The sequence below is a fragment of the Balaenoptera acutorostrata genome, chromosome 9 (assembly GCF_949987535.1).
Source record: "Balaenoptera acutorostrata chromosome 9, mBalAcu1.1, whole genome shotgun sequence".
NCBI classification, from domain to species: domain Eukaryota; kingdom Metazoa; phylum Chordata; class Mammalia; order Artiodactyla; family Balaenopteridae; genus Balaenoptera; species Balaenoptera acutorostrata.
In genome coordinates this window covers 98,092,272-98,109,485 of record NC_080072.1, presented here as the reverse complement: position 1 = coordinate 98,109,485, position 17,214 = coordinate 98,092,272, and the positions used below count along the sequence as shown (strand labels likewise).

Sequence of the window (17,214 nt, the reverse complement as noted above, 5' to 3'; positions counted from 1 at the left end):
CTCCCCACGCCATTTGTTGGTGGCCCTGGGTGATGCAGCCTGTTTTTCTGGAGGCCGGAGAGGGCAGTGGCTCTGGGGAGCCTTTTGCATCTGTAGAGCCCTGCTCTGCCTGCTTCCTCTGCGGGCTGAGGCCTGTCCCCCACCTGTGTTGGGAAGGGAAAGGGGGCAACTGGGGCCTTTCCCCAGCTGTGTTCTCTGTATCTCTTCCCCGTTTCCCAAGAGAAGCTAGATAATAAAGGTGGAAGCTGAGGAAAGAGTTGGGGGGATGATGATAGTATCAACAGTTGATACTTACAAAGCAGTTGCTATTTACCAGGCAGAGTGCTTGGCTGTGACACGGTAGCTCTTCATTGCAAATGACCCAAACAACACTGCATCTGCTTGGGGGCAAGGCAGGGATTACCGGTTCGTAGAGCCAGCCTGTGGGATGGGCAGAGCAGCGCTGGGCTGGGGACAGATGAGCTGGAGCACACCCAGCCAGGACCCTGTCCCCATCTCTTCTCCCTGCTTCTCTCCCACGGGCTCTTCACCTGTGCGCTGCTGCCTGACTCCCCCCGCCAGATCCCCCCACCCCCAGATTTCACAGCTTGGCTGCTTTGACCCTTCTTCCCTTGCTTCCGGAAGATGTGACAGCCCCTGGGGGAATACCAAAGTCTCAAACCCAGTCCTTTTAGCAACAAGGGAGGGGCTGCGATTGGCAGCCCCCAGTAGACCTATAGCACTGGAGTGAGGGTGGAGCTGTCTCCCCTCCAGAGGGGAAGGTGTGGGCAAATAACTGCCCGTGCACAGAGGCTAGTTCATCTGATCCTCACAGCTCCTGAGATGCCTGTTATTATTCCTGTTTTACAGTTTCAGAAGCAAAGGCTCTGAGACGTAGAGTGACTTGTTCAAGGCCCCAACACCACCGGGTGGCAGAGAGGCAGGATGGTGGAGTGGTTCAAAGCGAGGACTTGGTCTGCAGGGCAGAAATAGAGGCACAGATGTAAAGAACAAACGTATGGACACCAAGGGGGGAAAGTGGTGGGGTGGTGGTGGTGGTGGTGGGATGAACTGGGAGATTGGGATTGACATATATACACTAATATGTATAACATAGATAACTAATAAGAACCTGCTGTATAAAAAAATAAATAAAATTTAAAAATTTAAAAAATCAAAAAAGTGAGGACTCAGGAGCAAAGACTTTAGCCAACTTGCTTAACCTTTCTGGCCTCAGTCTCTCCATCTGTATAATGGGAATGATCATAATCAGAGCCATTTCCTAGAACTACTGTAAGGATTGAATGAGTTAGTACATGTAAACCACTTAGAACAGTACTTGGCATGCCATGAATGCCTAATAAATATTAGGTATTGTTATCACAGAGCTTCACAGTTTACAAAGAACCTTCACATATATTATCTCACTTGACCTTTATAATAGCCTTGGAAAGTAGGCAGGGGAGTTGGCTGATCCCCCACTGCCCCCGACGCCATGCTCTCACCTCTGACCTAATAAATCTCATAATCTGTTACAAAAAAAAATCACCCTCTCCAGTGAACAGCTCTCTATCCAACAAGGGAATAGAAATTCTCTCTTCGGGGTGAGCTGGCAGGCACTGTCCATGCTGCTGTCTCTTTCTCTCATGAGTATGTATGAAGCCAACAATGTTAGAGGGCTTGCTTGGTGAATGTTCACCCAGAGACAGGAGCCCCCTCTTTGCAGAGTTCGTTTGATTCTCTCAGGGGGCTGAGCCTTGCAGCCTAAGCCCACTGGACTGGGCAGGAGTAAGGAACAGGGTGGCAGTTGCTTGGGAGGTAAGCCCTCTGGGAGCAGCAGTGCAGGTGGCCCATCATGGCCCTTTGCCCCTGAGTGGGTGTGAGCCCTCCCCTGGGATGTGGGGCTGGGCGGGCTGGAATCCAGGACTCACAGCAGGAAGATTACCCTGCCTACCCCCAGCAGGGAGGCAGACTGAGCTGGGCAGAAGTCTGGAATCCAGCTCTCACTCACCAGGGGACTGCTCTTTCTCTGCCTCAATTTGTTTCCCTTTAAAATGGGTTTGATGGTAACACATATTTCATAGGCTACTTTTAAAGATTAAATGAGAATGAATATTTAAAGTAGTAAGAATAGCACCTGACCTGTATGCTGTTTATTGTGATTATTATTATCATTTCTTATATCCAATCCAGGCCCCAAGCTAGGCTTCAAATATGGGCTTCCCATCCCAGAGTTTTCATTTCCTCTCATTTCCTTCTATAGTGTCCATAGAATGATTCCAGTGCCACGGGCAGAGCTCTGTCCCCACCCCCAAACTCCCACCAGCACCTTGCTTATTCCCACTGCCAAGCTCATTGCTGGTCGACTCACCTAAAAGACTCACCCGTCTTGGTTCCACCTTCCCTTTCACACTGCGGTCCAGGCTGCTGCCCCCGGAAGTATGCAGTGTGAGTGGGGTTGGGCTTGTGTAGCCGCAGGAGCTCCAGCCCTGAACATCCCTGAGGTTCATGTCCTCCAGCCATTGGCTCCAGGGTCCTGCTTCATGCAGATGGACCTGGGGTCTCAGGCACCCTGGCCTGGGGGGCAGCATTGCACGGGGGCTTTTACAGGCCAGTAGGCTGCAGCTGTTTCTTGCAGCTATTATGAGGAAAGGGAATTCTGAGCCTTCCAGAAGGAGCCAAGATGGAGAAGAATCACCTTGCATTTTACAAAAACAGATGATGAAACTTGGTCATGGCTTTGGGTCACTGTTTGCTTCGAGGTCAGAGGGTGTAGGGCACACAGTGGGGGTTTGAGGCCATGGTGCGGTCCCTGCCTCTGTTCCAGGCCATTGGTCACGTGGGTCACGAGGTGAGGGGCAAATACTTGCCATCCTGAAAGCAGCCTGGTGCAGAGAAGGTGGAGAGGAGTGCTGGGCTCAGCCAGGAAGGACCCCGAAAAGCCCTCTGGAGCGCTGCCAGACAGAGCAGTCAAGTAGGTGATGACTGTCCTTTTTGTTCTTTGCTTTCTTTTTCTCCTGTACATAAAACCCCAAGAGAACTTTGAACCAAAGCATCTAAGTTGGGAAGCAAAAGGTGCTGAGCCGTTTAGAGAGGAAAAGGGCAGCTGCGTGTGAGTGGAGGCGATGGTTTGCTTGAGTGCCGAGGATGCCTGACTGCCCCAGCGGGGATGGGGAGCGGGGGGCTGAAGGGGTGCCAGCGAAGATCAAGGGGAACATTCCAGCCTGTCCAGCCTGGAGGCATCAGGACACTGATGTTCTCATAAGAGCACAGCGCGTCCCAAAGCCAGCCCAGGGGGTGGGCCTCATCTGTTTGTGCTGACCGCTCCCCCAAGCCTCATTCCTGAGCACATGTGATCAGGACCGAGACTGCCATTCACGGTGGGCACGCGTGGCCCTTTCATAGAATCCGAGGCTAAAGAGGCCTGAAAGGGCTGCCGGAGCCAGACCCCTGTCTCTAAAAAGATCTGAACACAAATAGATCACACTCCCTGCCCTCTATTTTCCTCCAAAACAGTAAGACTTACTAATGTCTTAGGAATATAAAGAATATATACCTCTTTGCCCATAAATCAGACCAGTTTGTCTGTGATAATTTTTGGTCCTGGGCCTTTTCTGTTTTCAGTCCCTGGCCTGGTCTTAGTCCCTAGCCTGGTCATTCAGATCCAAGCTACAGGGATACCTACCTGCGCCAAACTCACCCACACAGCACAGCCAGGATAATCAGAAAGGACTATTCTGACCATCTCTTTGCCCCCTGTTGAGAGAGTGAGGCGTTGGGCTCCAAGCCCTTCTGAAGGCCCTTTCTGCACGTGGTTCCATTACTCGCCTTCCCTGAAGCCAGCACTGCCCCCCGACATCTGACCAACCAAAGGTGGTCTTTTTTTTTTTGGTTGTTTTTTTGGCCGTGCCACGCGGCATGCAGGATCTTAGTTCCCCGACCAGGAATCGAATCCGTGCCCCCTGCAGTGGAAGCGTGGAGTCCTAACCACTGGACCGCCAGGGGATTCTCCAAAGATGGTCATGGAGAGCCCAGGAGCCTGGAAGTGCTTCTCTTCTCCCCGCCTCACTGCCCTCGTCACCCGCATTCCTACAGGTGCCTTGTCTTCTTTCCTGGCTCCGGCTGGGCTGCCCGAGGACTCTCAGGCATTGCCCAGCCTTCCCTGCTGCCCTCACTGTGCTCCTCTCCTCCAGCCCTGGCCTGCCCACTATCCAATCCCAGCAGACCAGAGCAGTAGGCAGGGGCTGGAGGCATGGGTTCTGGGGCCGGCTCTGCCCCTGACTAGCTGGATGAATTGGCTGCCATCACTCCTCTTGGGGCCCCAGTCTCCTCAAATAAAAAGTAAGAGCTTTCATCTCAATCATTCTAACTCACTGGCATTCTGTGATTCTAACTCCATCTGGTAAACCTCAGATCTTGGTTATATCCTATTTATATACAGTGGAATTTTCTTTTAACCAGCTTCTTTGTCGCAAAGGTTTGGATACGTCATAGGCTAAATCATACAATAACGTGTCTAGGGTAACCTGTTAGCCTAAACATTGGGGGCTCAGGCATTCTGTGACCCCATAAAAGGCTCCCTTCTGGCATGTCCTGTCTGGAGAGGGGGCCTCATCTTTCTTTGGGGATCCTGCCAGTACTCAGGCCTTGATGATACCCCTGGGCATGTTTTTGATGGGCTGAACCCAAAGGAAGGCAAGCAGGTGGGATGGGAGGGATGGGAGGTGAGGCCTTGGGGGCTGAGTGAGACAGAGATGAGGTTGGGATAATGATGTACCACTGTAATTTGGAGCCTATGCATTTTAAAGGGAGGTCATTTCTGAGTTATTTTCACAATAGAACTGGGTATTCTGATCTACCTCACTGCTGCGTGGAATCAAAAATAATATAGCATGACGCTATATCATCAACTAGTGGCTTCTCTTTCTGAGCAGCTTTTACCCGGCAATTATGTGAAATTATGTGACTCAGTATGGAAAGATAATCACCGGAGAAACTCTTCTGATTGCTTTCTCCTGCACATGCAGAAAAGCAAGTGTGCAGACAGCAGAAAGATCAGGGAGGAGAATTATCATGGATGTGCTATTGCCACCGAAAGTGTCAGCTGTTTACCAATGTAGAGATAAATGAGAGCATGGAAAGGAACAGAAAAATGAATGGAAAATCAATTTTTTCTCAGACGATGCTACAGAGGAAGCAAAATGTGGCTGGTTCCATTTTCTAGATGGGGATGATCTGAATGGTCTAGAGTTCAAGACCCCCCATCTAACAGTGATGATTTTGCCAGAGCCCCATCCCAGGGAGCCAGGTCCTCAGGCACCCCCAGGTAGGGGGTCCATGACCTCACATGCACAGGAAGCTAAGGTAATATTCCCGAACCCCCTCTCCCAGCTCCACCCAATTCTGCCTTGCTTTTCCGTCTTCCAAAGATCCCTCCATCCTTTCTTCCATCTACTTCTTAAACTCTGCGGCCTGGAAATGAGATGTACCACTTCTACCACCTCTTAATCTCCCCCTCCCCCTAGCCAGCCCTAGGCAGCCCAGCTTCCTTTCTGGGATAAAGGAATGTGTGGGAACCGGGAGGGTGTAGGACACTGAGGGGCTGTTGTGTGCGAGGGAGGGAAGGCAGAGAGAGAGTCCCTTGGTGCATCAGTGCGAGAAAGGCGTTTTGTGTCCCGTCAGAGGCTCTGTATGTGTACTTGGCCACTCGACTCGGGGGCAGTGCCAGGGGTACCAGCGGGATTTTAAAAAATGGGTGTGGGGAGCCAAGAGGCACCCTGAGGAAGCTTGTGCTGAGGTGTGGCTGGTATAGTCCAGGCCTGGGCAGCAGCTTGAGGGAGGGAAGTTGGTCCCTTTTCAAATCTGTAACAGTATTTCTTTCAGCTCTCTGTAACTTGATCTGGAATGTTTTCTTTAGAATACAAAGACAGGTCTTTACTCTTTAGCCTGGCATTCAAGATCCTCTAGAGGCTGTCTCCCAACTGTCTTATCAGAATTCTCACCACCCACACCCTCATGCTTTACACAACCCGATTATTCACTGTTTTGGAAGGTATCTTACTCTAGAAATGGCAAATACTTTGCAGATGGCTGTCACGGCCCCCTCCTGTGCTATGTAGACATTACTCATGGATGAAGGCCCTCTCTCCTGCCCCACTTCATTCAGAATCCTTCTGAGGAAGCCACTTCAGGCGGCCACTATTTTTTTTTTTTTTAATTTATTTTTGGCTGCGTTGGGTCTTCGTTGCTGCGCGCGGGCTTTCTCTAGTTGCGGTGAGCAGGGGCTACTCTTCGTTGTGGTGTGCGGGTTTGTCATTGCGGTGGCTTCTCTTGTAGCGGAGCACGGGCTCTAGGCACGTGGGCTTCAGTAGTTTTGGCACGTGGGCTCAGTAGTTGTGGCTTGTGGGCTCTAGAACGCAGGCTCAGTAGTTGTGGCGCACGGGCTGTAGAGCGCAGGCTCAGTAGTTGTGGTGCACGGGCCCAGTTGCTCCGCAGCATGTGGGATCCTCCCAGACCAGGGCTCCAACCCGTGTCCCCTGCATTGGCAGGCAGATTCTCAACCACTGCGCCACCAGGGAAGCCCAGGTGGCCACTACTGAATGAAGTACCTTGAGGTGCCACTTGAACCGAACTTGAACTTGAATACTATTTGTTACCCCCGCTTCCCATTTTCCCTTCTCACTGCCTTTGCTCATGCTGTGTCCTCTGCCAGAATGCCCTTCCTCTTGTCTCTTCTTACCCCTGTCCATCTAAATCCCATCCTGCTTTCAAGGTTCAGCTGAAATGTCAACTCCTCCGTGGAAACGTCCCAGGTCTCCTGTTGTATTCCCTGCTCCCCTTTTCCGTGCCCTGCTGGCTGATCCTTGAATGTAGTCTCTGCCTCTTGTGAAGCTCTCTTCACACTTGCTGATACACCAGAGCCCTCTGCTTTCAAACCTTGCCGCCCTGTCCTGTTCACCTGTTTATCCCTTGCAGAACCCGGGATCGTATAACCCCGTCTAGGAATTCAGTGTGTATGTGTGGGGGGGATTAACTTGAACGTGAGCATCTATGGAGGTGATTGGGGGGAGCTGAGGGGAAGGTGTAGCAGTGACTAGTGGCCTGGAACCCTTGATATGAGTCCTTCCTACTCCCAGGAGGGACCCTGCTTGCCTAATAACCCCTCTCCTGGCTAGAAGCAAGTCCCAGCTGCTACCCCCGTTCAAGGGGAGGGGATTACACAAAGGTTTGAATGCTAGAAGGTTGGAATTATTGGGGATCACATTAGAGTCTGTTCACCAGAAGGGTGAAATTATAAACAAAAACTGAGTTTATAACTAATAGATCTTCATTAAAGAAAATTCTAAAAGATGTTCTCCGGGAATTAAGAAAATGGCTTGATGGACGTCTGAGATTCAAAAGGAAGCATGAACAAATGAGTTAGTAAATAAGTTGTATTAGTTATCTGTTACAACATAACAAATTACCCCCAAACTCAGTAGCTTAAAACAACAAACATTTGTTATCTCACACAGTTTCTGAGGGTCAGGAGTCAGGCAGCAGCGTAGCTGGGTGGTTCTGCTTGAGGTCTTTGACGAGGTTGCAGTCAAGCTGGCAGCCAGGGTGGCAATCAGTGAGAGGCTGGAGAACCTGCTTCCATGCTCACTTACATGGTTCGTGGCAGCCTTACTTCCTAGTGGGCTTTTGAACTGCGGCTCTCAGTTCTTTGCCACATGGGCCTCTCCACAGGGATGCCAGAGCATCCTTAAGACATGGCAGGTAACTTTCCCCAGAGCAAGCAATCCGAGAGAGAGAGAGCAGGAAAAGAAAGCTGTGGTGCCTTTTATAATCTAATATTGGAAGTGACGTATCAGTTCTGCCATACATTATTGGTCACACAGACTAACCCTGGTGCACTGTGGAAGGGGACTATACAAGAATGTGAATACCAGGAGGTATTGGGGGCTCGCTTGAAGGCTGGCCACTATACACATGGGTGAATCTAAACAAATGTTCTTTCCAAGAAATAGAAACACTAATATCTGTTTCATAGGATTAAGAAAAGAACTGAAAATTTGTACAGTAATAGCATATATATCATGAAGGGGGCGATTTGTATTTTTCAAGGAGAGTATTTTACCTAATAACTATTATACATTTTAACTTTAGACTTTTAAAATCTTTGTTAAATTGAATACTGTTTTGGTCTGTTCGGAGGCTGCTATAACAGCATACCATAGACTAGATGGCTTATAAACAATAGAAATTTATTTCTCACAGATCTGGAGGCTGGGGAGTCCAAGATCAAGTTGCCAGCAGATTCAGTATCTGATGAGGGCCTGCTTCCTGGTCCATAGACAGCGTCTCCTCACTGACCCCTCACATGGAAGAAGGGGCAAGAGGGCTCTCTGGGGTCTCTTTTAGAAGAGCACTAATCCCATCATGAGGTCTCCCCCCACTCATGGCCTAATCACCTCCCAAAGGCCTACCTCCAAATACCAACTCATTAAGGATTAGGTTTCAACATATGAATTTTGGGAACACAAACATTCAGTCTATAGAAAATATAAATGGTAAAATTCCGAAGGTAACCACTAAAAGACTAGAAATAACTTGTGTAATTTCTCAAGCAGTAGAGGGAGAAAATGAATAAGAAAAAAAAAAAGTCAAAAGAGAAATACACACAAGAAAAGTAGGGAAAAACAGATGGTAGAAATCAGACCAAATATGTCAATAGTCACAATAAAGTTAAATGGAGTAAACTTGACAGTTAATAATCAGGTTGAATTTTTTAAAATCTAGGTCTTTACATTTATAAGATGGTAAGATACACACAATGCGTAAAGACACAGAAAGGTAGAAAGTAAAATGGAATTTAAGACAGGATCCCTATATAATCCTAAAAGATCCAACTCACAGGACAACGTAACAGTTTTAAACTTTCTGTTACAATATTGTGAGAAACACAGGGATAAATTTATATATCCTTCCTCACAGTGGTAGATTTTAAAGCACCTATCTCAGTTTTTGGTAGGTCACACAGTCAAAAACTGAGAAAATATATAGAAACTTAAATAACACCATTAATAATCTTAATTTAATGGGCATATAGAACTTTCTTCCCAACAATGAAGGAATTACACAGAATATAATTTTTGAAATAAATAACCATATACTAGATCATAAAGCAAGTCTCAGTAAATTTCAAGGTATCTATATCCTACAGACCACATTCTCTGACCACAGTGCACTTGTTAGAAGTCAGTCACAAAGGCAAATTAAAAATCACTATACATTGGGACATTTAAAAAACATGCTTCTTAATGCACAGGTCAGATAAATTATAATGCAAGTCTAAAGTACTAAGAACTAAACAATAATCAAAAAGCCACATTTCAAAGCTTATATTTGGAGTGAAAGTGGCACTTAGAGGGTTATATAGTCTTTTTATTTATTTATTTATTTATTTATTTATTTAGGGCTGCATTGGGTCTTCGTTGCTACACGCGGGCTTTCTCTAGTTGTGGCGAGCAGGGGGTACTCTTGGTTGCGGTGCGTGGACTTCTCATTGCGGTGTCTTCTCTTGTTGCAGAGCACGGGCTCTAGGCGTGCGGTCTTCAGTAGTTGTGGCACATGGGTTTAGTTGCTCCATGGCATGTGGGATCTTCCTGGACCAGGACTTGAACCCGTGCCCCCTGCATTGGCAGGCGGATTCTTAATCACTGTGCCACCAGGGAAGCCCTGGTTATATAGTCTTAAATGCTGATATTAGAAAACAAGAAAGGCTAAATACTAATGAACTAGGCATCCAACACAAGATAAATCTAAAGAAAAAAACAATAGAATAAACTCAAAGAACCTATAAGGGCAGAATTAAGAATAAGTTAAAACACACTATAAAGAGGATCAATAAAACCAAGAGTTGGTTCTTTGAAAAGACTAATAAAATAGTTAAATCTCTAGTGACACCAATTAAGAAAGGAGTTGTCACAAATAAACAATATTAAGAATGAAAAAAGGACTTAACTACGGATCCAACAGAAATGAATGATTTCTAATGATAACTAGAAAATACTATAAACAACTTTATGACAATAAATTTGAAAGCAGAAAAGGGCAAATTTCTATAAAGATTATAACTCACTAACTATATAAAAGAAGAAATAGAAATCTTAAGAGTGTCATAGCCATTAACTAATTGAATAGGCCAGTTAAAATCATCCCACAAAGAAAATACTAAGTCAGATGATTTTACAGTTTAGTTCTACCAAACATTCAAAGAACAGACTATTCCAATCTTCTGCAGACTCTTCCAGGGAATAGCAAGAGAGGAAATACTTGTTCTGTGAGGCCAGTACTACCATGATACCAAAACCAGACAAGGTAAATACAATAAAATAAAAATTGCAGACCAATCTCACTCATGCACATAAATGCAAAAATCATAAACAAAATATCAGCAAACCAAATCGATCAGTTTATTAAAAAGATAATACAGTGGTTTCATCCCAGAAATGCAAGGATGATTTAACATTAGATAATCTGTACATACAATTTACTTTGTTAATAGATTAAAGGTTAAAAAACATAGATGTAGAATACTTGTTCATAATTAATATAAAACAGAAACATCTTGGAAACCCAGGATTAGAGGGGAACTTCTAAAGCATTAGAAGAAATCTATTTAAAATTAGTAATTTAATTTTTTATCCCATTATACACACACACACGCACACACATATATCACATTTTCGTTATCCATTCTCACCACACACAAACAAAAGGTAATTATGTGAGGTGATAGAGGTGTTAACTAATTTTATTGTGGTGATATTTTGCAATATATGCATGTATCAAATTGTCACATTGTACACGTTAAACTTACACAATGTTATAATGTCACATCACAGTAAGCTGGGGAAAGATTAAAAATAAGCACACACACAAATAAAAAAATTGGTGATAAGACTGTATGTGTGTCAATGTCTATTATCACTGCTTCTATTCTATATTTTACTATAAGTTCTAGCAGTACAGTATGACAAGAAATAGAAATAAACAGTGTAAGTGTTGGAAAAGAAGAAGCAATCCTATATCATTTACAGATGATATGTCCACAGAAAACCCCAAAGAATCTATAGGTAAATTATTAGAAATAGAAAGAGAATTTAGCAAGATTATTGAACTTAAGATCAGCATATACAAATCAATTGCCTTTCTCCATACCAGCAAAAATTAGAAAACACACACAAGAGATAGCACTTAAAATAGCAATAAAAATTATAAGATACCTAGCAGTATATCTAACAGAAGATATAAGACTTAGATGAAAGACTTAGATGAAAGCATTTATTAAAACTTTATTAAAATACATTGAAAGGACCTAAACAAATGAAAAGATTTATTTATAGAGAGGAGACTCAAGATCACAAAAATGTCAATTGTCCCCATATCGTTCTATAGATAGACGCATTGCAGTTCCAATGAAAATCCCAACGATTTTAGATGAATTTGACAGGCTGATTCTAGAATTTATATATAAGAGCAAAAGACCAAGAATAGCAAAGACATTCCTGAAGGAAGAGGCAAGAGAGGCAGAGAAGAAAGGAGAAAAAGAAGAGGAAGCTTCTCCCACCACATGGGGAGATTACCGTAAAGCTGTAGTAATTGAGACACTGATTTTGTTGCAGGTATAGACAAACGGACCAGTAGATCCAAAGAGAAAGCCCAGAAACAGACCCACACCTGAACAGAAACCAGATACAGGGCACAAGTGGCTGTGCACATCATGAGGGAAGATGTTGCAGATGGTGCCAGGACAACTGGTTGTCAGATGGAAAAAGCAAGAAGTAGATCCCGACCTCATGCCTTCCATAAACATCAGTTCTGGACGGAATACAGATTTAAATGTAAAAGACAAAACTTTAAGCTGTTTAGAAGAAAATTCTTTGACTCAGGGTGACCAGGAATATCTTTAAACAAAACACAAAGATCATTGCATTCAATTACATTAGAATTAAATTCTGTTCATTGAGAGACAATAAAAAAGTAAAAAGGCAAGGCACTAATTGGGAAGAGATATTCGTAAGAGTTAATGACAGAGATTTAGTATCAAGAATAATAAGTGAACAGTAATAATGTCAACCCGTTTGAAAAATTAGCCAAAGACATGAAAGGCACATCACTGATGAAGAAACAAGAAATGCAAATAAATAATCAGAAGCCCATCTCCATCACTAAGTAATCAAATTAAGACCGTATTTTACACCTCTCGAATGGCAGAAATTAAGCAGTCTGATAATATCAAGTATTGATAAGGATGTAGAGTAATGGTAACAGTCATATGCAGCTGGTGGGATTTTAAATTGGGGGTGGTCACTTTGGAAAACAATTCGAAATTATTCCATAAAGTTGACAATTTGTATGCCATACAACCCAACAACCTCACTCCTAGGCTTATCTCTAGAACATAATTCTTCAAACTGCAGAGCGACCCATTAATTAATTAACAGGTCTACGGACTTCCCTGGTGGCGCAGTGGTTGAGAATCCACCTGCCAATACAAGGGACATGGGTTCTAGCCCTGGTCCGGGAAGATCCCACATGCCATGGAGCAACTAAGCCCCTGCTCCACAACTACTGAGCCTGTGCTCTAGAGCCCACGAGCCACAACTGCTGAGCCCACACGCCACAACTACTGAGCCCACGAGCTGCAGCTACTGAAGCTTGTGCACCTGGAGCCTGTGCTCCACAACAAGAGAAGCCACTGCAATGAGAAGCCTGTGCACCGCAATGAAGAGTAGCCCCCACTCACCACAACTAGAGAAAGCCCACGCACAGCAATGAAGACCCAATGCAGCTAAAAAGAAAAAAAGAAAAAAATTAATTAATGGGTCTAGCCATTAATTGACTTAGCCACTTTTTTAAAAAAAGAAACAAAGTAGAATAGAAAATATCAGAGGCCATCATCTGTACCGGATTCCAATGAAAAAAATATTTCATGTGAAAGTGATAGTGAAAAGACTTGAAAAACAGTGCCCTTGGAACTCTTGTCTGTGTGTGCTGGGCAACAAACACAAATATGTTAAAAAAAAAAACTGCATTATTTATAATAGCACAAAATTGGGGGTAGGGAGATATCCATTGATAGGAGAATGGACCAATACATGATAATGTTTACCTGCACAATGGAATATTACACAACAATGAAAATGAATGAACTATGTTTATGAATGAATCTTAGAAATGTAATGTTGAACAACAACAACAAAGCCAGTCCCAGAAAAATAAACAGTAATATAGAGCTCAAAAATCTCCACCAAACAATGTATTATTTAGATATATATGTGATAAATATATTTTTAAAAAGAAGAGCAAGGTATATATCCATACAATGGAATATTATTCAGCCATAAAAAAGTACTGATACATGCTACAGTATAGATGAACCTTGGAAACCTTATGCTAAGTGAGAAAAACGATGCAAAAGGACATGTATTTTATGATACTTTTATATGAAATGTCCAGAGTAGGCAAATCCATAGTGACAGAAAGTAGATTAGTGGTTGTCAGGGACTGGGAGAAAGGAAAGATGGGAAATGACTGCCAGTGGGTACCAGCTTTCTTTCTGAGATGATGAAATGTTTCTTAGTGCTGATGGCTGCACAGTTTTGTGAATATACTAAAAATCATTGACTCGTACATTTTAAAAGGATGAATTTCATGGTATGTGAATGGTATCTTAATTTAAAATTTTTTTTGAGGAAGAACAAGGGACTGATTAAAAATATATATTCAGGGTATTGTTTGCTTCTGGGAGTAAGGCAGAGGGATGGGTTGGAGGAAAATAGAAGTAAATGTAGCAGTACGTATAAAGTTCTAGTTCTTAAGTTACTTAATGGGTGTTTCCTTTATGTTTCATTACATGTGTGTTACATATATTTTTGTACATATAAAATGTAATAGGAAACTTAAAAGAAATACAAATATTAAAAGAAGTAGCATTCAAGGCAAATGACTGCCTTGTGAGAAATGCTCCTTGAATTGGGAGTCCAGAGTTCTGGGTCTGTGCCTTGGCCTGACTCTGGATGGAGCTGTTCTGACCTCTGCTGGCTGGGAGGTGAAGGGCAGCTGGGGGCTGCCAGCTGCGGGGCCGGAACGGAATAGGGCGTGAACCGACAGAGCAAGCATGGTCCTGGCCCCTAGACAGTGTGCAGGCGGTTAGGCCGCTGCCAGTCTCACCCCACTAAGAAAGAGCAAGCAGCCTTGGGCTTTCGTGTTTCGGGTTTCATTCCCCTCTCCTCTCTGGCTCTTTACCACACTCCTTTAATTAAGCGCAGGAATGAGGTGTGTGTAACTGCACCGAAATCCATCCCTGGGAGGGACCAACTGGCCCTGCCCTCTGCCTCCATCCAGGGGCCACTGACCCCAGAGACCAGGGCCTTGAGCTCATGAGCAGAAGTCTCAGGCCCCTTCTGGGGAAGGAGAGGCCAGGGCGCCGATGCTCAGAGAGCATGTCTCCGTGCTCCCTTTGTTTAATCAAACCACCTATCTGGAGGATTATGAACTAAAGTCTATAGGAAGAATTGACCTGGGCACTTTGGAGGTGAGAGCGTGCGGGGTACCTTGATGGAGAGCTGTCAGCATTTCAGGGTTTACTCTAAAGAGTCCAGGAAACAGCAGGCCTTCCTCCCCAACCCCTGGCTGGACTAGGGGGGCATTGGCTTACCTGCCCCATTTAATCTGATAGAAAGAAGAACTTCCGCCAGTGGGTCTCGGTTGTAGGGAACCAGGCCAGGAAGTCCCAGACGTCTTAATGAGCTAGAGATGGCCACGTCTCTAGGTGGCCCAGAGAGGAGGACACAGGTGAGGTGATCTCCCAAGCCCTTGGGGTTTTATGGCTTTGGCACCAGAGAGGCAGCTGGGCAGAGGCGTTCCTGAGCTGCATTGGGATCCAGACTGTGCCGCTCGCTACCATGAGTGTCCTTTCACCTCCTTAAGCTCAGTCTTTTCACCTGCAAAATGGGTCAGTCACAGTGCCTGCTAGTTGAACTGATTCTGTCGTAATTGAACTCATGCATGCAGAGCACTCCGTAAGGAGTCTATAAATGTCAGCTGCTTTGGCTTTGTTGTCCGACCTCACACCGTGTGGAGAGAGCTCAGAGTCGGGGTGGGAATCCGATTGGGGCCCTCGCCGGGCTGAGGGTTAGAGTGGGGAGTCTCTTACCGAGAGAGTCATTTCCCTCCCTCCGTCCCCAGACGCCATGGAGGTGGTGCTGCTCTTCCTGTGTGGCCTGCTGGCCCCGGCGGTCCTGGCCAATGGTAAGTACCCCTTTCTGGTGGAAGGTCCAGGCCCTTTGGGACACTAGGGTTGGGGGGCTCTCAGATTCTACATGTCTGACCAGCTGTCCCGCCTTTAGTTAGCAAAGAAAGTCCTGGAAGGCAGCAGCTAACACAGCCCCTATTCCAGCCTGCCCACCTCTCCCCATGGGCTCCAGCCCTCAAGCCCACCAGGTCCCTGTAGACTTTTAACCTGAACTTTGGGAGTCAGACTTGCACCTCAGTCTCTAGATTGTGCAAGTCACATGTCCTAATGTGGTCTCGGTTTCCCCACCTATAACAAGAGGAGAATAGACCCTGCCTTTTGATGATGACGTAGGATAAAAAGGAGCAATAAATGTGGATTCTGTGAATGCAGACTCTGATTGGTGCTCTGAGCTGCACCTGCCTTTGGCTTCCAGGCTGGCCCTGGCAGGCAGGCCCACCCTTCCGTGCTTCTCTGGGCATCTCTGCTTCATGGGCCCTGTTTCCCAGGAATTCCTTTGTGGGGAGTGAGGCCTGTAAGACAAGGTAGGATATTTGGGAATCAGGATGTGTAGCTGTCTCCCTCTTGTCCACACCTGTTTGTTTTTCTAGCAGCTGAGCAGGAGAAAGAAAAGGACCCTTTTCATTATGGTGAGCAGGGATGGCGACCCTGGGTGGGGAGGGGGGGGCACAGCCCCATCCAGGGGAGGGATGGACACGCTCTCCCTGGCCCTTCCCCTCTTCCATCTCTCACTCTTGTTCCGTTGGCAGACTACCAGACCCTGAGGATCGGGGGATTGGTGTTTGCTGTGGTCCTCTTCTCTGTGGGGATCCTGCTTATCCTAAGTAAGTTTGTTTGTTCCTTTGTTCACTCTAAGGGCTACGTCTGCAGCTGTGAAGTGAGTGGCAAACGGTGTAAAAGACTGGCGGTTCTCTTTCCTGGAGAGGGAAGGAGCCTGTCTGTCTTCCTAGTTATCTCCAGGGCCTAGTGCACTGCTGGGCACATAATAGGTGCTCAGTGAAACAGTGAAGAATGAACAAAATCAGTGCTCTATGAAAACAAGCACAGATACGAAGGGGCGGAGGTGGCTGTCCCGGTGCTGTACCCATCCGGGCGCGGGTGGGGGAGTCACAGGAGAGGGGACAGGGGCTGTCCTTAGAGTGCTCCGAGCGGCGTGCCCCTGCGTGTGTTTCCCCTCATGAGCCTGGGCTGCACGCAGCTGTCTGCGTTTACATGGTCAAGCAGACGGTGGTGCTGTAGCCATCCAAGCTGCTGACGGTTGAACCCTGGCCTCCGAAGAGCCCTGCTCCAACCAGGGATCGCTGCACGCAGCTGTGCAAACCGTGCAGTGCCCAGGAGTCGGGGCTGCTGTTCGCACAGTCCCACAGACTCACCGGGCGGCCCTGCTGTGGCTAAGCCAGGACATTGACCTTGGATGGTTTCTTTGCCTTTCAGGTCGCAGATGCAAGTGCACTTTTAACCAGAAGCCGCGGTAAGGATGCCATGGCTGTGGACATCTGGGGTGATGACACTAAGAGGGGACAGGGAGGGGCCTGTGGTGTGTGACCCCAAATGAGTGTGCTTTGGGATTCTTGTCTCAGAAACAGGCTGTGTGTGTTGGGGTAGAGGTAGAAGTTTTGAGGATTGTCAGCCAGCCTTTGCGGCAAAGGAGAGGTCAAAACACCAAGGGTTAGCCCATCCTTCTTTTTTCTGATGTATGTGTGGGGTGGGGGAAGGGGGAGAAGATGCTGGATCCTTGTCTGGAGGCCCTTGAGTTGCGCTTGGGAGGAGGGAAACAGAGGGCCACCAGGCTTCTCTTGAGATCTGTCTCCTCTCTTCAGGACTTGTGACACTGCCCTGTGGTCACCTGCTCAGGAAGTTCTTTGAGCTTTGTGGAATCTTGGGCTTCCTTTCACCCACCCTCTACCTCCACCTAAGGGCACAACCCATTA

General features: G+C 46.1%; 1 protein-coding gene across 6 annotated transcripts in view; it reads left to right on the top strand.

Annotated features, from left to right (window-relative positions):
- Positions 1-17,214, top strand: part of FXYD6 (FXYD domain containing ion transport regulator 6) — a 32,619-nt gene that overhangs the window by 11,584 nt on the left and 3,821 nt on the right. The window contains exons 2-6 of one of the 6 annotated variants that reach the window (XM_057553012.1): positions 2,807-2,953; positions 15,217-15,279; positions 15,874-15,912; positions 16,033-16,107; positions 16,718-16,754. In XM_057553012.1, coding sequence (XP_057408995.1) covers positions 15,222-15,279; positions 15,874-15,912; positions 16,033-16,107; positions 16,718-16,754 — 209 coding nt within the window. In that variant the 5' untranslated portion in view covers positions 2,807-2,953; positions 15,217-15,221. Of the gene's footprint in view, positions 1-2,806; positions 2,954-11,648; positions 11,868-15,216; positions 15,280-15,873; positions 15,913-16,032; positions 16,108-16,717; positions 16,755-17,214 lie in introns of those variants that run through there. The other 5 variants (XM_007196571.2, XM_007196570.2, XM_057553011.1 and 2 more) reach the window with 5 other exon arrangements.